Below are 20,264 nucleotides of genomic sequence, written 5' to 3' on the forward strand. Positions count from 1 at the left end.
AGAGACTGAAAAATAATACGTCCTGACAACATTGACTACCGATAAGTCAACGTATCATGCTTCATGCCGCCATAATCCGCTTATTTCACTGATCATTAATACGTTGATCAATATTATAAATGCAAGTTCATCTTCCTGTAATCTTAAGACATAAGACACGTATAACAGGCAAAACTATAGTAAAATATTGCATACTTTACTGAAACTAAAATAAGAAAATGGAAAAAGGGGCTGATGATGAAGTATTTTTCCCTTTGAAGATAGAATTTGCTTTATCGATAGACATGATACATTTGCTTTACCACAAAACAATGGGAAGTCGAAAAGCTCGATATCAATAGAACAACTCACGGTTAAATCACAGCTATCATGATTGTAAACACAATACACTGAATGTCTCTTAATTTGAAGTTATGAGAATAGAAACAGTCGGTCAACCAAAATCATTTTTATAGCATTTTTTTTTCTCTCAAGATATCTGTGAACAGTCAATGTTATAACACATTTAGGATAAAGAAAATCTTACTTGAATAACATACATAAAAATATGACCAAACATGCAAAGCATGTAATAACAGTGTATTATATAGGAATAAAGATGTATCGTTTCTAGCGTTTATGGCACCCCCTGATGAGATGAAGAACGTTACTGACACACAATGGAGGCATTGAATAAAAAAGTTAAATTATGCTTGGTTTTATCTGTTATATAACTGTTTTGAGAAATCACTTGTTATGCTACAGAAACGATTTCTGTGCAATGAAAAAAAAAACAGTATCACATTCAGAGACACGTAAAGAGTTGTCCCGTACTTCAGTGTTGTTATATTTTTTCTGATCCTTTGGACCATATATTCCAGCACATTTCATGCGCTGCTATGGGAGCGTGAGGAATGTTGCCCTGTTTCATTAGCCCAAAACAAGTCTGCAATTTTCATGTAATTTTGTTGTTTTAATGCTTCCAAGAGATCACTTGTCCAAATTATGCTATATGACGGTCATGATATACTAGCTAAAGACGATTTTTTAAGAAAAGACATAACAACAATATCTCAAATAGATAACGTGTCCTTTATTTCTTATATAAACCTTGCATTTTTCTAGTTGCAATAGATACAAGTCATGGTGATATTAAGATAAGATAAAATTTTATAATAGTGACATTGTGTTATTTACATACATTGTGTTATTTACAACAACCAGTCATGTTGGGCTTACCAGTCACTTAATAATTTAAACATTTTCAAAATAAACACCTTGTAAAATCATTTACATATCATCTAATTCTTTTATACATTCATGAATTTTTAGAGATTAAAATGTTCTAGGGCATAATAAAAACATATGCATAATGCAGTGTACAAGCTTTTTTTCTTTTAACTAGGTTTAATATTACTTGGTACTTTGACTAAACGTTGAAAACGTTCTTATTAATAATTACGCTATCCTTAACGTATGCATGAGTTTAGTGTTCCATATTCTAGTTCCTGATCATATATATCAAGTATAATGTATTAAAATTGATGGACATATATTGAATTTCTCATAGTATTGATTTCGTTAACTAAGAACAAAAATATCAACAAGCAAAGAAACAAATATCCCACGTAACAAAAATAGTTTTTGCTTGCCAAAGATTACAAATTGTAATAGTAATCTGAGAATTCAATGCTATGTGCTGAATGAATTGTTAATGTTTTTGTCGTTCATATATCACTTCCTCGGTGATAATTAAAGTTAGCCCATGTTGAGTAACACAAGGAGACTCCCCTGTTGAATTTATTGATGTATCAGTTTCATTTGCACCACTGTTCAATGCAGGAACATTAGATTGAACGGTATTTGGCAAACTCTCGTTCCGTTTCTCTTTTCCAGATTCGACGTCAGATTCCATTACTGTTTTGTCCTTTCTTTTTTCTGCTTCCTGAAATAGTTTGCAAGACAATTTAAAGATTGTATTATATACATTATAGTTTCTTGTATCACATACATAGTAAAAATTTAGGAGTAATTTGTTATTTACAGTGTATCTAAAAACGCCCCCGGTAAATGACATATTATCGAATATAACTCCTTTAAACGAGTTAAACTCAAGACCATTTACACTTTCAACAATGGTATCATTATCAACTAGAAAACGTTTTCTTTGACTTTTCCTTCCTTAAATATTTGTTTACATTATATTGGACATAAATTAAAGTCATGATACTATTGATTATTGGTTAGCACTTTTAGTCAATAAACCTACTATAAATTCTTATTCGGGCGAAAAATTATATTAATAAAATCAATTTTGAAAAAATATAAGCAGACATTTTGTTCATGCATTACAATGCTTTGGTCACCTGTTGAAACCTTCAAGATTAAGTGGGAGATAAAGTAAGATCATTCGGTATACACATTTGTATGCTTGTGCTCAGTAAATATTTCTACCTCATTGTGAAGGGTCAGATTTGAATAGACATTCCTTTAAAGACACATATTATAACCGGCGCCTGTGACGGCAGATTGCTGCAGTGATGACAGATATCTGAACAAAACCACGACAATTACAGGTAGTTTATGAATTTAATTGGTTTCATCATGTTACACAAAAGGCTTTTTCCATTCCAATTAGCCTTTTTTCATTGAATGGAGATACTTTCAAGAAAAGTCTTTCTCGTTTCTTTAGGTTTTTGTTTTAAATATTCTAAGCGTAATTAAAGTTTCGGTAAAATCAATGGTTACTATTGATTTTAAATAAAATGATTTCTCATTATAAACATAAACATTTATAAATAACCATGCAAGCTTTATATTTTTCTTATGAATATAATTATGTCAAGCGTCAAAACTTGCCTGATCGAATGCAAAATGCTGTTTTTGTAGGCAGAAATGTACTTTACATGCTGACAAAGATGATAGAAACATAATCTGTTTTTCACTGGTGCCAGTAATATGGTTTTAAAAATAATAAATGCGAAGTAAACAACAGAACAATAAATGCTTACATATACAAATGTACGTATAAATAAAATATTAACTAAAAAATTTCGGGAATTAAAATATAAACAAAACAAACTCAGTTTAAAATGTTTTGGTACTACAAAACATGATCGCATCGGGTCAATGTTAATACTTATTTATTCATTCATTCGTGACATTACCTATCCACAAATACTTTATAATACAAAAATAAACATGCACATACATATTTTAATGTTGCCAAAGCCAGTTCAGGGTCATCTAAGGCTCTCCTCAAAGCACTCTCGGCTTCATCAGTGGTGAAGCCCATATCAGTTAGTTTTGAAACCTCTCTTTTGATTTTTTCTCTGGACTTTTTGATTATTTCATCAGTATTTTTCTTTTCTTCATCACGTTCTTTAAAAAAATGTATAAAATTACACATTTTCTTCATGCTATCATTTCCTAATCTAAATCTTAAGTCAGATTCTAAAAGGAAATGGTAGTTATAAACAGTCATTTCTTTTATAAATTTAATACAAATGAACTGGTGAGAAAGGCAAACAATACATGTATTTAGGACATATATTCATGTTTAAGTTCTTAAGAAATATATATGGTATCTTAATCGAGAAACGTGCCATAGCAAAAAAAAAAAAGAAAAAAAAAACAACAAAAAAACATACACTTTACATTAAATTTCTAAAGAATGGAATAATAAACTTAAGGTAAGAATGTACACTAAATCAGATTGGCAAAACAATATCAGTAGTGATGTTGATTTTATTTCACGGGGAAACCAAGTGCTTCAATGCTTATAAGATCATACACCAATACCTTTATCTCTTTTCTGTTTCTCTTCCAGCACAACGTTCCAAACAAATTCATTAAATGCATCAAGTGTGTTGATACCATGAGGTAATATGCAAAGGTTCTTCATGCCTGTCAACATACTTGTTCCGTAATCCTTGAGCAGGCGATCGGGGTAGTTTGATTTAAGGTGAATGTGATTGTTTAGGATACTTATAACATACTCTTGCTCAGCGCATACGATTAGATCGTCTATCACCACTTCAAGACAGTTTCTTATTGATTTCTTTCCTGCTTTACAATTGATATCATGGTGAAAACAAACTGTTTTCAACATATAGGAAGTGAAAGGATAAAAATTGTATACTTTGTCTTGATATAATTTTGCTATATACTTTAAAAATATATAGATGGTTTTGTGCTCAGTTTTCATAACCCTTGTCATGTATTCAACCTCAGCTTCGGTGACTGTGATTTTAAAATATGATTCGTTTGAAGTTCCAATCAGCAGTAGGGACTTGCGACTTAAAACAAGTTCTGCAAAAACTGGACCTGCACAGTCGTCTACTTTAAAACAATCTTCAAGTTGAAAATATCTTATTGCTGGGGATAAATCAGTTGTTATTTCCCTGTCTTTGTACTTGAAATAAATGAGAACATTCGGTGCACTGTATTCAACTCCTCCTAACACGAGGGATATCTTGTTAACAGATGGTAAATTGAGTTGACCTGAGAAGTATATTGGAGTACCTTCTCCAAGTCTCCATCGTAATCCATTTTTCTTTGCATACTTTAAAAGTGCCTCAATAAAAACATGTCCGAATCGATGTTCACCTGACTTCGGAAAGTTTATTGGTTGAAAGCATTGTAAATGGCCACTTTTACATAGATGGCTACATCTAGACCTTAAATTATCGTCTTCAACTTTGACTTTTACTAATCCTTCGTAAACCCTTGATTCCCCTTTATCTATTGTCAACAGACCTGGTTTGGAGAAGTCATCAATTACAGCTAAGTAATCAAACTCATTAGGTTCGATTATCTTTGTGCCTTCAGCATAACTACCCACTCCAATCAACTCTTTAACCTTAAACAGCGGATTTATATCTTCAACTTCACCAAGCCAGGCCATTAAATAGAAATGTATAGCAGCACGAATACGCTCTGCTTCTTCAGATACTGTTTCTGATTGTACCGATGTTACCAAACCCTTCACTAATTTCGCATAAACATCGTCCTCATTTTCTGTTTTTGCCGACATCTGAAAGGTAAAATACTTACATGTTAAGTACCAAAGGATTTTTTTCTGAAATAAAATTATGACCAAAATGGTCATGGTGATATCATTCTTAGCACGATTTCCTTGACGGAATAACTAGTATTTAATTGTATTGGCAAATCTTGTGTGAGGTTTTTCGAATTTTGGCAAACTATCGTTGTCATTGGGAATAAATAGATAATTGCTCATTCATTCCTTCTATTAAAAAAGGAATTCTTAGTAGTGCTTAAACCTATTATCCATGGTTTAAAGGAAAACAACTTAACCAATTTACTTCTGTTCCACTTAATAGTAATATCTTTATCACTTATATCGTATTTGGTATACAAAGAAACGGCTGAGTGTGACAAAATACCTATTTGGACTGTCCATTAAAGATCCTGTAACACATTATTTTTATGGTTTTATATACAAATTATTATGCTCAAATTAAGATTTCAAAAAACATTATTTATAAAGATATTACCGAATTTAATATTTCATGTAAATAAAGGGAGGTAATTAGAATTTAGTTTTCTATATATTCTAAGTCAATTTTATCCAATAAGAAATGCATGCATAATAATTTAATGATTACATTAAATATGTACAAATATTTGCAATACATATTTTACATATTCTTCCATGTTTGAAAATTGACATATTTGCATAATTACATACATATATAATTCAATGAAGAGTGGTATGCAATCTCAATTTCAAGACATACAGGATCTTTAAATCTATTAAAACTAAACTATGTCTAAAAACGTGCACATTCTAATTCACACTGCATATTAATCATTTAAAGTATGTAAGACGTTCTTAAATTGATTTTGGCTTTGTTGAATTTTAAAGGTCAAATTGATCTTATGATTGTAAGACTACACGACTTTAATACCACGCAAATTTTATAAATATTGTACACGACTATGCCTATTTATATTCAAATAAAGGTCATGAATGTGCAAATATACTTAAAGTTACGGGCACACACATTTAGACTAAATGTCGCGATTTTATCATTCGGACATGGAAAGATCTATAATTGACTATATTCTAAGAATAGTGAAATGTGAATATATGTGCTTGAACTATAAATGTTTATTTTCGGTATGGAAACAGAATATCGATTACCGTTAATTCAATTAAATGTAGCACACGATTTAAACTATGTCGTGATTAGAGACTAAATGATAAATTGAATTAATTAAACAGCCCTATTGCTTATTTTTGGTTGTTGTGTTTCAAAAAAATAATAAGTGAAATATGATATTGGTAATATTATTTTATTTTAAATAGGTTCTTAATTGCTATTTAATGCACACAAATGTTTATCTTTTGAATTATCGGTCGAAATGAATAAATGTTTCATTTAAAAAATGGTCATGTTTAAACTTAATCGTTATCTTACATTTAATCTTCGTTAAAAATATCTCAAAAGCAAATCTTCTGCTCACCTCAATAATTATAAACAGCGTTCCAGTGCTAAACACATTTATAGACAAGGAAGTTTATACTCGGTGTGTGTATTGATAGAAACATAATTTAGTGCTGAGTGAATAAGATCGTTGCCGTCTATCCCGGATGGAAAGTTGTTCTTTTCCGGCTCAACAATATTCTAAAATTGGTAAAGCTGAAAATTTAAGCAAATTTTGATCTTTGCATGAGAACAATGAATGATTTAAAACTAAGCATGCACTCTTTAAATGAAATACCCCACAATTGTTTAAGGGTGAATCTTATGTTTGAATTATTTTCTAAATTCTCTATGTCTTATTTAAAAACAATAACCATGTTTGCGATTTGTGTCTCATATAGCACCACATCCACACTATGTATATTAAAGTTACATTATGGCCATCCAAGCGTAAATTGAGAGTGTAAATAAAAGTCAGAATAATTTTACATTTGTTTTTATTGTTTTATGGTGCACGTAATGTTATATTAAAGCAGCCCGCCTGCAGATACATGCTAATTTTAATAAAAAATTTGAAAATGTATTTGAATGTGTAATTTTGGGAAGTAACCAAAAGGAATAAATTTACACATTATCAATGGCACTTTCAAACCATGTTAATTACCAAAAAAGTGGTCAAAATATGCATAAATTGTCCTTACTGCGTTAGTAACGCAGTAGAAATGTGGTAGCTGATACTAAAAAATCATTCATTAATCGCACAATACATGTAAAATATTACTTGAATCTTGAAACGTTTACTTTTCCTAACATATGAGTACATTTTTCTCATGTTTGCTTTTATTGAAATATTTTGACTCATCTGGCATGTAGCTTTAAGATACACGTGTATTGAAACCGAATTATTTGTAAATTTAAAACATTATTAATTAAACTATTAAATGATGTCATGCGCGGATTCAGAGGGATTTAGGGGGTCATGAGATCCACTGGGATTATGCTATGATGTGGTTCTCCCTTTGAGATTTCCTTATCATCTTATGTTTCAGCGAAATTCACTTATATCATGGATGTATTTGATTAGCCAGATTTTCTTATACCTTGTTTAGTGAACACCTATTTTAAGCTCAAACTGAAGATCTGGCAATGCATTTTGATAGGAAAATAAACAAGATGTTACTGTTACCTTGTTAGTGCAATATAATGTTCAAAAATAGGGGACAAATAGACAAACAGTTCAGCATTGTCTATGATAACCTTATAAATGTGGCCAATTGTTTTAAATGTATTTAATTGTATGCTTTCTAACATAAAAGTGCACTTCAATTAGAAGAGCTTACTAATTAACTCATTCATGTTCATGTGTGTTTAAATTGTTTGACAACGCGCAATATTACAAAACCCCATTGGAATAAGGTAAAGCACACCAAATATATGACAACGTTGTTGTAAAATTACGACTGTCACAGTAATTATCTGCCATCGTTAATAAAGACACAGGGATATATCGTTGATCTACATTGCATCTTCCAATATGTACATCCCATCTTTCACATGTAAAACCCGAAAATGCAACATATTTATTCCTTTCGTAATACCAAATAATGTTGATAGAGCAATTGTAACACACTGCTATTAGAATATCCAAATGTATTCATGTGTAAAATCATCCCTTATTTATATTTAAATAACTACTATGACGTAATTCCTTTGTTCTGTCCGTAATGTATTTTTAATACAGCACAGGTAGGCTTCCATTATTAATGTGCAAGTCCAATATTAATCGTGTAGCACATTAATATAAGACAGCGTGTAGTAAAAGAAGCTTATATGAGCAAATGACTTTGGTATTTCATCCAAATAAAAATCAGGAAACTGTAACCTCAATAATCAGTAATCAGGGGTTAATACGAGCAACGCAACGCCTTTCTCCCGACCATTACGCCTTTTGCAGAATTTTACAAGAACAAAGAACAAAAATTGTTATATATGCGATACAGAAATGCTAAAACCTCGATGATTTGTTTGCTCTTTTCACGAGTCCTATCCCCAATACTACTGGCTTTAAACTCCAATCTCTTAAAATCATATCCTTGCTTACGCCTCCCTAGTGAAAGGAAGCGGGACGTCAGTAAAGATATAATGATGGCATTGTTTAAATGGTTTAATTTCTTGCCTAACTTTCCCTTTTTCTTTCTCGTTTTTATACATGCACATTTAGTTTACAATTATACCTGATTTACTTCATTGTATGTACGTAATGTTTCAGATAGTTAAACTTTTCAAATAAACGTAATAGAAGAAATAAATAAACAGAAGCGTTTATATTTGACTACATACATTGTATATGTTTGATTTTTATATAAAAAACATTTCAGACTCTTGTGTTATGACAAATATCAAACATTTTACATCCGTGAATTGGTGATAGTTGTGGTAAACAGGTATAAATCTCAAATGTGAATCCATACAAAATACATATTAATGGACATTAATTGTCTCAGTCAATCATTCAATATATCAGAGATTTATTACAGATGTGAAAATTTGTATATGATATAATATATATTGATGTATACTGGATGTGTGTAAGTCCACCATTTTGTGTAACTGGTATAATTTTGAATTTTGTGTATATCATTGTGTTCATGTCCATAATTTGTCATAAATCACTATATGAAAATTTCATGCTACGGACATCTGATTATTGAAGAGGCTACCTATAGGGTATTTGCAAGTAAAAACGTAATTTCTAAAACATTTAAATTGTACATTTCCAGCACAAAAAAAGCTTTATTTCTAATGCTTTAAAAGTAACATAATATTTGACAGCAATAGTAGTAATTTAAATGAGATTTAAACCTCAAACTGACCAATAAGTAAAATATAAAACTCCCTTCGGCGCAACGCGCCTCATGAAATTCAATAGTTTACATATTGGACAGTTTTCGGCTTATATATCAACAACATATTTTTTATACAATATCATTGAGCAACGAATTTTGAAAAAAGTAATGAAACGTATCTGTTAACATTATTACAATATTTGTAACCTCTCCGTTCAGAATGATTGCTGACAGTATCCATGTTTTGCGTATCAAATTGAAGAATATTGAATTTCATTAAAGGCTATAATCATAAGAACTCGTCTACAAAAATGTTGCGCGCATGCTCAGCTGTAAATTACAACTTTACCTTAACGAAAAATGAACATCAAGGTTAAAAAAGAAAAATCGGAAAATATCATTATACACTAAGAACAGGGGTTCATTTAGTTTTTAACCCTTTAAATTGAATAATTGATTATTTTTTTTTCAATTTGAAATGCGTTAAGCAAACATTTTTTCTGCATGTAGGTTTATGAAAAAATGAATAAAAAATTATTATACTTTTATCCAATGATAAATTATAAAAACGGACGAAGAATATGTTTAAACTTTTTTTTTTTTCATTTTCTTTTATATTTTAATAGAAACCACAGATCTTCATGTACGCAACTCGGAACAAGTGTGTATGTTCTTGTGGGGTAAACAATATTCGGAATACAACTCTTAAAAGAAGAAATTTTAGCTCTATTGTTCTGCTGTTGTCCTTTTTTGAATATCTGGCTGATCGGCGAGTGTTTAAAATTGTTGATCCACTGTTTCAGTAAGGTTTAGATAATACTTTGACAAAGTTACCCTAATTAGGTCATTCGTAAATGGATAACCGTCATTATACTGTATGTATACAAAAAGTAGTAAATTTATAATCAATCAATCAACCAATCAATCAATTGATCAATCAATATATATGATAGTGATAATCATATCACGTCATAGTATTTGAAGATCGCTGGATTATTCAAACAATAATACAGTCATTTGGATATTCTTACAAAATATCCCTTGAAAAAATGCAAGAATAACCATTTTGAAATTTTGCTAGCATTTTATCCAAATATTTACAAAAACACCCCACTTCAAGACACTATTAAAGCATTTAGTTATACAACTAATTACTTGATATGTAATAAATGCATGCATACGTCAAATATTTCATGATAAATTCTTGTATTTTATGGATTGCTATATTGACAATTTGTTCACACTCTTATGAGTATTTTAATTGACTGCCGCTTATCGGTCCTATGAGAATATTAATTATACAAATATATTATTATATGAATAAAGAGCTCTGCTGTAACCGATATCAGATGGCTATGTTACAAGAAAGTAAAAATTAAACCTTGTTATTGCCAGTTTCGATATACAAATGTAGTATGCTGGACAAAGTAAATTATATGTTTTTGTTGGCGTGAGAAACAATAAATATCTTGCAGTTTTTACACCTCAAACCTAATAACATATGATATTTACTTTATTGAGTTATTATATCTAGTTTTTATAAAATGATACAAATGTGACAAATAGTCAATATCTTTGTGCAATTCTATCATCTGAAACCAGATAAAATATGATATTTACTTTATTGAGTTGTTATATCTTGTTTTAATGGACCATATAACTTTGTTTATTTATGTCTATACATTTCTGACTAAGCGATTTAAAAAAAGGTAAATATTTAATTAACGGTAGCAGTGTATTGAACCGTATCTCTTTGAAAAGCAAGTATTACAGATTGAATTTTTGTTAGACTAAGTGTGAAACATCGATTTAGTCACGAGTCCAGAATTACAATTATTTAAGGTCCAACGTAACATTCTCTCATGCTTTAAGTGAAAATCAACACGTTTAATTCGAGTTCAATATCGATATTTTTATTGAAAAGCTTCAAATTAAATGCTATGAACAATTTCTCTTATAACTTTTGTTTGAAAAGAGCATTTTACTGAACGCTATAAATAATATATTTAAGAAATGTAGAAAGTTAGTACAAAAATAATGAGTTATCATTTGACATATTTATATTTTCTGAGCATGCTCCATTTTGTATTTTCAACAACATATATCCGTACAAATAATGTTGAAATTACATATTCGGTAAAATCTAGAAAGAGATGCATAAGCAACAACACAAGATTTCGTATCTTTACTGGACTATCACTTGCAAACTGTATCATAGAATGTGGATCACGGGGGAAAAAACACTGTGCAGGTTTTAAAACTATAAACCCCTTTAAACATTTTTTGGTGAACTTTTTTCCCTTGGGCCGGAAAAGCGCCCAAAAGCAAAAGGGGGAAATTGTATTTTCCCGTATTTCCCTTAAGTATTCCCCGGTTTTACAGTACATTTTACACTAAAATATTTTGATACATTTTTGAATTTTTACATTTTTTTATATAATTACCTTTTTGAAAAAAAGTTTAATAAATTTCAATTTATTTTACAATTTAAAATAAAAAACCCCATATATAATGAAGGGCTTTTAACAATTATAAAAAACCATCATAATATAATTGTTGAAAATTTTTTATATATCGATTTTCCAATTCATTTTGTTCATTTTTTTGAATTTTTCTGTTTCTCAGGGGGAAAAACTTATTTTTTTAAAAATAATAAAAGAAATCCCCACGGTTTTTTTCCCAAAAAAAAGGGAAAAAATTTTTTTTACTAATCGGGGGCTTTCGTATCATTAAATTTTTTACATATAATGACGTCTAGAAGGGGCCCTTTGTAAAACTTTTTCCCTTTTAAAAAACATACCCAAAAAGGGAAAAAAGCTTTTATTTTAAATTTTCCGATTCTCGTGGAAAGTTTTTTTACCCCCAAGGGAAAATTTTCACGTAAAACCCCTTGGTATCCCCCCCTTCTTTTACATAGTCTCATACTTATAATTTAAAAATAAAAAAAAATCAATATTTAAAATTTTACATTTTTTAAACTCCCACGGAAATTTTAACCCCTTTTTAAAATAAAAAATTGGGGTTTTTAACCACCCTGAAAAAACCCCCTTTGGGGAACAAATAAAATAAAAATTTGGAACCCGGAAATGCCCCACTTTAAAATACGTTCCCAGCGTTTTTAATTTTTTTGTGCCTATCCTTTTGTATTAACGGGCCAATTATAGTCTATTTCCATTAAAATTACTGTTTGATCTCACTTCTTGTATCAAATTTTTATCTAAAAGGGTAGTTTAGTTTTATTTGCGAGATTTATTTCTCACGTTTTCATTTTTTTCATTTCCTTCTGACCTCTTCTTTGAATAATATTTATTTGCACGTTTGAACTATTTTCTAGCATCTTCACGGTCTTAATTTAACCATTTAATTTTATATTTTCCCGTGTTTTACTTGATTGATTTTTTCTATATGTTTTGACTCTCAAAAAGTACTAAACGATTTAAAAGAAACATTTGATATTTTTTTGTATACAGTAACCTATATCTTATTCAAAATCATATATAACAACACTATTCACAACCATTTCAATGCTCATTTATCATATCGCTAACTTTATTGTTTCATGTTAATACATCAATACCAACACTTCATTATAAATATTGATTTATGAATGATATACATGCAAAACTCAAATTAAGCAGCAAAAGTTTATGACGTGAAACAACAAATAGATCATATATATTAGAATCATGTACAAAGGGAAATAACTCGTATTTGCATTAACAGATAATATCTCAAACGTATGCATGTATTAAATATGAAATAAATAATCCATTTTAGGTTCGGTTCTCAAGTATAAATAAAAACAACCTGTGGTTTATAAATAATGAAACATTGTCTTATTTTTCAGAGCCCGTGTGGTGAATGTAACACCGGTATGGTCTGTGATATGTACAATGGTGCATGTTCATATAAAGGTGAACTTGGGTTTTCTGCTGTTGTTTTTTGTTTGTTTGTTCGTTTGTTGCTTTTTTGTTTGTCTGTTTTGTTGCTTGTTTTTTTTGTTGTTTTTCTTTTTGCTTTATGTTATTTTAATTCTCCTAACGTATAAGCTATTGTAAATAACCTTATTGAAGTATTACCTAATTTTTACTGGTACAATGTATACATTTTAAGATTAGCATTCTGGCCTTCTTTTAAAGCAATGAATATTATCATTGTTTACTCGAGTATAATACAAATTATTCTAGTAGTTATTTAAGTAGTTAACGTGTTTACTTGTTTATAACTATTATCACGGAAAGCGATACGTTTTTTATATTTAAGCTATCATAAAGGAGCTGCTGAAGTTTCAAAAGATTTTTACAATTAATTTTTTTTTAATTGGCATCATATCTATGCGGCAGGTAGAAATAAATATTAAACAAACATTTCACCAAAAACAGGTATTTTATTTCATATATCATCTTGATATTTTTTCATACTATTTTGTAGAGTGTTATGAAATAACATCCGCAACAAATGGCTACTGGATGGGTAATATTAACACCATTGGTGGACGTAAAAAGTTCACGTGTAACCACAACAACGATATCAAATATTCTGCATGTCTTGAGAATGGACACTGGAGTGAAACTGTTAATTGTAACGAAGGTAAGAATTTTAAGTTATACATTTTAACATTTTCAATACAAGCATCAATATAAACTGGTTATGAAAATTACTTCAAATTAAAACAACATCAACCAAATTCCAGTTAATATATATATATATATATATATATATATATATATATTATATATATATATATATATATATTATATATATATATATATATATATTATATATATATATATATATATATATATATATATGTATTGATTTTCATTCACTTTATTGGTATTTGTTGCAAAGCGGTCTATTAATTTTATTAAACCAAGGATTCGAACCTTGTCAACAAGCATAAATAATTCAGTTAGCCTATTTTACAAAACAGAGAATATAAAAGATAAAAACATTATACTCACATCATTTTCATCTGTATTTAAAAAAAAAGTTGTTTGAATTGCAGTCGTTTTTTTTAAATATAGATAAATGCTCACCGAACCCATGTGAAAATGGTGGAACTTGTGACAACCAAGAAGATGGGTATTATTGTACATGCACAGATGGATATGAGGGTTTAATGTGTGCTGATGGTATGGACTTATTATTAATTAATGCATTCTTATTAAAACAAATTTCTACAATTTAATTACCTGGTGTTTTAATACTTTAAAACGTGAAGGGATTTAGAAACTGGTACATTTAAATATTTGTACGCATTCGATAATATTATTCCTCACGTTACTTGTTTACTATAATAATAGTCTTCTAACAATAACGCTCCGTATTGTCACATGACATCATCATGATCCAGCTGCTGACGTGACCAGACGGCTCTGACGAGTTTGTCATGCCGGGCTTTAGATATTTTGAATATGCATCTTATTAAGATTCGTTTTGTAAAATGTTCACTATTGACGATGTAACTCAACACATACGTTACATCAAATGTTACTGATGAGCATTACGTTGTTTCATTCAACTTGGGGTATGACATATTACGTGTATATATAAATACAGTGTTCTCGTAAAGAAATTGGAACAATTGTACACTTGATGTTTTAAATATTATAATTACAGTTACTGTAGCTGATCATTGTTACGTCAACACTATTTGGAATTATTCGGGGAAGAAAAATGTTACGCGTTCGGGGTTACCATGCGACAGATGGGACGAGCATACTGGCGAATGGAATATAGACCCACAATATATCCATGAGTCATCGTTAACGGAGGCAGAGAATTACTGTCGTAGTCCAACGCCAACACTGTCGTGGGGACTTTGGTGTGTCTTACCTGGATATTTACAATGGGCGTTTTGTGATATTCCACAATGTTAAAATATGTCAAAACCATAGATTGGTTAATAACCTTTGTAATATAACATTTGAAGCGCATTTATATGTATAAACTTCTAATTTACCTTATTGATAATGTAATGAACTTAATGTCTTTTTGTCCTCTTCTTTAGAACATAACAATAAAATGTATAAGCGCTGGCATCACAATATTAACGTAATGCTACTTTTATCCCCAAAATTGATTTATCTGAATCTATTGTCTGCTATCCTCCTCGTTCAAATGAATTTTAAAATTAAACGTTCATATTGACCATACAGTGTGTATTTGGTTTGTTTACCTGTATACGTGTGTCACTCTAATAAAAAGAGAATAAATCAAAATTATTTATGTACCAATGTACATGCCCGCAGTAATGTTGAACAAAATGACCGTAAAGGGGCCATCTTGTCACCACTTGGATCTCTCGGGGATCATGAATCAGATTTATCTATTGTAAATTTTAATATATTTCTAATTATAGTCTAAACAAATTGACGACTGGTCCGCAGTAATGTTGAACAAAATGACTGTAAAGGGGCCATCTCGTCATTCCGATGCCATCTCGTCATTTGAATATTCCGATGATCTAAGACATAGGCTTAGATCATAGGAGTATGTAAAGCAGTGTCAAGGAATGAAGGGGGCCTCAAAGGCTTAGATGGAAATAATGGCCCATTTTTTGTTCATTCTATTTTTGAGACATAACGGATCGATTTAGATACATGATGTGATGGCGTAGCTACATAAAATACTAAATTTTGTTTTTCAGAAAGTGTGTATGTTTACCATGGAACAAATTTATTTACGGAATTTTATTGCAAAAGAATGCCTGATTTATTTGAAAAGATTTTTATTGCAATGTTTAAAATCAACTTAAATGGTTTATTATAACAATAGAGTATAAACATTTTCGTTTTTCTACATTCTGGAGAAAATATTTCCCACGCAGAAGAGACGACAACGGTTCTGTTTTATCAAATTAAACTTTTAAACCTACCCATTAATACTCAATAAATTCGCAGGCATGGTGAAAAACTCCTTTAAAAGAAGACTTTGTTTAGACCTTGAATGCTGTTTATTGTGATCTTGGGTAAGAATGGAATTTTATTTTGTTTTGAATTTGATGACTTTATGTTAATAAGAATGTTTTAAATTTAAACATGACCATTTTATGCAATGCAACATTTATTTATTTAGACTTTTTAGCTTGTACGTGATCAGTTTAATTTATGAATGTTTAAATGAAATTGTTGCTGGTACGATATCAGTTTAACTCCTTGATTCTAAAGTAAAATAAATGTGGTAGAAATAAATTAAAATCAATGTTATTTTCTAAGGTAAAACGGGACTTAACTTTTCTTTCATTCATAAAAGTTCACATTGAGGCTATACAAGTTTGCTTCTTTAAACAGAAGCATGCGAGAAGTCTTTTTTGCAGCTGTGGAATATTTGTTTAATTCTAAAATATTTGGAATATTTGTTTGCATAAACGGCACAATGAATGGTTATAAGTTACAATTATTAAACAAAATATAATTTATTATATATATTGAATAAAGTATCATAATGAAAGTTTGTTTCATACTAAATTTCTTTTAATTTTTGAAAGTTTATATGCCGGTGAAATGGACTTTTTTTCTTGGCGCATTAGGAATACTTTTTCTACAAAGGGAACAATTTATGTTATGTCATCAAACTAAATCGGGCATAAAGTATGTTAATCAAATAATTTTAAGTCCAAGATTTACATAAATATGTGTATATCATTTGATTGGAATAAACAGTGTATAAATATGCATGACTCCAACCACAATATTTGAAAATAATCAAACTTGAGTAAAATTTGTGCTATTTGCGCTAAAAAAACTACGTTGCGTTATTTAGTCACACCGGTTTAAAAGTAAAAGGAGCAGCAAAACTTCGGTACACGGTTCACTCGGTCATATAATAGTGCATGGTGATATTGTAGCTATAATGTTCAAAGTGACTATTTATCGAACATGAAATAGTAAAACACTATTCAGAAAACGATACGGTAATCGATTTATATAGTTTAAAAGACTAAAACGGAATGAAACATCCACGTTGCGCTAAGTAACGTAAATGATATTTTCCGAAATTTCCATGTACCGATTTGTTCACTTCAATGCTAATTTATCGTTTAAGTTAAGTCGTATTTTGAAGCGGAACATGCGCACAACAGTTTTTGTAGACTGCTCCTAATGATAACGCTTTAAATGAGATTCATTCACTACAAATCAGATACGCAAAATGGATGCCGCCAGCAATCAGTTTGAACACTGTGCAGAGGTCTGATGACCTCTCCAATAAATGTGACATCATTTAATCACTTCAAAATGTAAATGGTGTACTACGGTAAATTAATGGTAGAAACGCTAGAAATTGATATTTCATTTTTATACTAAATAAACAAGAATCGGTTGAACCGACTGATACTCTCCGAGTAGGTTTTGGACTCAGAAAAGTATACCTTTGAAGTGTAAGACACAGTTCAAAGTGTAAAAATGAACGAAGGCAATAACTCCAAATTAAGGCAAGACAGAGTTATAGTTCTTAAGAACTGCACTTCCAATCAATGAGATCTTCCTACCTACAAAATTTCATGTTGATATATCTTATAGTTTTAGAGTTATGTTCCAAACAAAGTTCAAAGTGAAAAAATCAAAAACAAAGTGCAATAACTCCGAAATTAGGCAAGGCGGAGTTACAGTTCTTTTTGCTAAAAGTTTTTTTTTGCTTACAAAGTTTCATGTTTATACCTTTTGTTGTTTCAAAGTTATGTCCTGGACAATAATAGCGGACGGACGCACGGACAATCGGACAGTAATATTGTGGCTAATCTATGGTTCTCCCCTTTCTTCTTTTTAGCCACACAACAGAAAATACAGAAAATAGCCACATTAAAGTATTACGTTATGAATGACATCAAAGAGAAAAAAACAGTTACCTATTGTCCCTCTAGTCGCATTGTTACTGTCCAGTAAGAGCGGACAGACGGACAAAGCGGCGACTATATACTCACCCTTCGGTGTAAATAAATAAATATATAAATAAGTATATAAATAAATATATAAAACATATAATATATGTTGATGCACTTAGATTTATATTTCACTAATGTTGAATTTTTAGTGATATCCCGAAACAACAGTGATAAGAAGTCGCATTTCAATAAAAGTTCACTATTTTGTGTATATTTTGGGTTCTACAAATGACATTATCTACTTTTGATATATTCTATGCTCAAATTTGACATCAAATAATATCGATAATTGTTTAACAGTCACTTTGTAAATATATAATAAACATATTTTGACTTCACACAAAGTAGATATAACATGTTTAAAACTCTACAGACTATAGGTGGTCAGAATATGAATATAAAGGCAACAACATCAAAATGTGGAATAAATGGTATCACTTTATTTATGTAATTTAAAAAAACTGGCTTTTCTTATGAAAATACCAACTTTATTTATCCTATAAATAGGAGCGTGACATCCAATAGTTTATTCAATTTTGTTTATTCATATTAGATATTTCAGTAAGAATTTCATTGATTTCAATAAAATTATTTTAGTCACATATTTGGTCTTAATATGCTCTCACGTTACTTCAACAATGGAACTTTTATGGTCTTTATTTTGTCAAAGTGCTCAACGGCTTATGTATAAATATTATTAAAATTACTTTCGCAGGTCAAGCTGCTGATGGGATTTACATGCTATTCTTCCATCCTTAGGATACATACATGGGAGACATATGTGTTTGTGTCAACCCCCACCCCCTCCCCCTTAAGTTTATCTATAAAAATAACCTCGGGGCCGGCGTGTGATATGGTATACATAAGATAAAAATTCCAAGAGGAAAATTTGGCCTGTGTGTTTGACGTCATAAGGCCGAAAACAAAATGATCTTGAAGGTTTAGGGTAGGTAGGCTGGAAAAACTTTTTTTAATTAGTACTTTATTAAAATTTACCTTTATGTTAAATATACACTATCAGATACTCATTTTTTGCAATAAAACGTTTTAGGTTTTTTGCGAAATACAGGGTCGGTCAGGTTACTGGAACCATAATATCATTTAGGTTTGGCTTAATCTCGCGTGAATGAGTGTTGCGAGAATTGTCACTTATTTTATTCTTAAACATGAACGTATATCAGTATATAAACAAGATATGTTTGTAAAACATGCATGCCCCCTATCGGCAGCCAATTAGTCATGTGATCAGGTTATTATGCATGACTTCTGACCCAGTGAACCAACAATTAATAAGGGTTATCTAGTATCTACTGGTCATGACTAGTCACAAAGTACTAATTATTGTGACCCCATAGGTTGTGTGCAGCAATTTAAGTTATTACAAATCTTACCAAATAATATATGCATAAATTTTATGAATCATGTAGGCCTCATTAATGACAGCCAAGTTGTTATATTACATAAGACATTCAAATGTGTATACCAAAAGCATTTTTAGTTTAATATAAAAATATCAACCAAAGCAACTTGAGTTGTTGAGTTATTGGTCAGAAACCGTTATTAAGTACAAGGTCAATAAGACATTGACCCCTTGACCCCAAAATCAATAGGGGTCATCTGCTGGTCATGACCAATCATCATACCAAGTTTGAAGTTCCTAGGCCTAAGCGTTCTTTAATAATTGATCGGAAACCGTTTTTACCTACAAGGTCAATGTGACCTTGACCTTTGACCCCAAAATCAATAAGGGTCATCTGCTGGTCATGACCAATCATCATACCAAGTTTGAAGTTTCTAGGCCTAAGCGTTCTTTAGTAATTGATCGGAAACCGTTTTTACCTTCAAGTGCAATGTGACCTTGACCTTTGACCCCTTGACCCAAAATCAATAGGGCTCATCTGCTGGTCATGACCAATCATCATACCAAGTTTGAAGTTTCTAGGCTTAAGCGTTCTTTAGTTATTGATTGGAAACCATTTTTACCTACTAGGTCAATGTGACATTGACCTTTGACCCTTTGACCCAAAAACAATAGGGATCATCTGCTTGTCATGACCAATCATCACACCAAGTTTGAAGTTCCTAGGCCTAAGCGTTCTT

General features: G+C 30.4%; 2 protein-coding genes across 2 annotated transcripts; one reads left to right on the forward strand and one right to left on the reverse strand.

Moving 5' to 3' along the window:
• Positions 1–1,070: 1,070 nt before the first annotated feature.
• Positions 1,071–6,563, reverse strand: LOC132732009 (uncharacterized). The gene is made up of 4 exons (XM_060718344.1): positions 6,472–6,563; positions 3,781–5,014; positions 3,191–3,360; positions 1,071–1,924 (listed from the first exon to the last, which is right to left on the reverse strand). Exons 2-4 carry the CDS (start codon positions 5,012–5,014, stop codon positions 1,691–1,693), a joined length of 1,638 nt encoding a protein of 545 aa, XP_060574327.1. The 5' UTR covers positions 6,472–6,563; the 3' UTR covers positions 1,071–1,690.
• Positions 6,564–13,712: 7,149 nt separating this feature from the next.
• LOC132732004 (coagulation factor XII-like) lies at positions 13,713–15,264 on the forward strand. Its single transcript, XM_060718340.1, has 3 exons — positions 13,713–13,867; positions 14,305–14,412; positions 14,900–15,264. Exons 1-3 carry the CDS (start codon positions 13,747–13,749, stop codon positions 15,157–15,159), a joined length of 489 nt encoding a protein of 162 aa, XP_060574323.1. The 5' UTR covers positions 13,713–13,746; the 3' UTR covers positions 15,160–15,264.
• The last annotated feature ends 5,000 nt before the right edge of the window (positions 15,265–20,264 follow it).

Source organism: Ruditapes philippinarum, unplaced genomic scaffold, assembly GCF_026571515.1.
Source record: "Ruditapes philippinarum isolate M1 unplaced genomic scaffold, ASM2657151v2 ctg2340_1_1_1_1, whole genome shotgun sequence".
Classification (NCBI taxonomy): Eukaryota; Metazoa; Mollusca; class Bivalvia; order Venerida; family Veneridae; genus Ruditapes; species Ruditapes philippinarum.

Bases quoted from the DNA above. Each gene is read 5' to 3' on its own strand.
- LOC132732004 (XM_060718340.1), top strand. From the start codon at position 13,747: ATGGGTAATATTAACACCATTGGTGGACGTAAAAAGTTCACGTGTAAC. The intron at 13,868-14,304 runs GTAAGAATTTTA...TTTTAAATATAG, and splicing joins AACTGTTAATTGTAACGAAG to ATAAATGCTCACCGAACCCA. The intron at 14,413-14,899 runs GTATGGACTTAT...TTATAATTACAG, and splicing joins GGGTTTAATGTGTGCTGATG to TTACTGTAGCTGATCATTGT.
- LOC132732009 (XM_060718344.1), bottom strand. From the start codon at position 5,014: ATGTCGGCAAAAACAGAAAATGAGGACGATGTTTATGCGAAATTAGTG. The intron at 3,361-3,780 runs GTATTGGTGTAT...ATTTTTTTAAAG, and splicing joins GAAACAGAAAAGAGATAAAG to AACGTGATGAAGAAAAGAAA. The intron at 1,925-3,190 runs GTATGTGCATGT...AAACTATTTCAG, and splicing joins CTTTGGCAACATTAAAATAT to GAAGCAGAAAAAAGAAAGGA.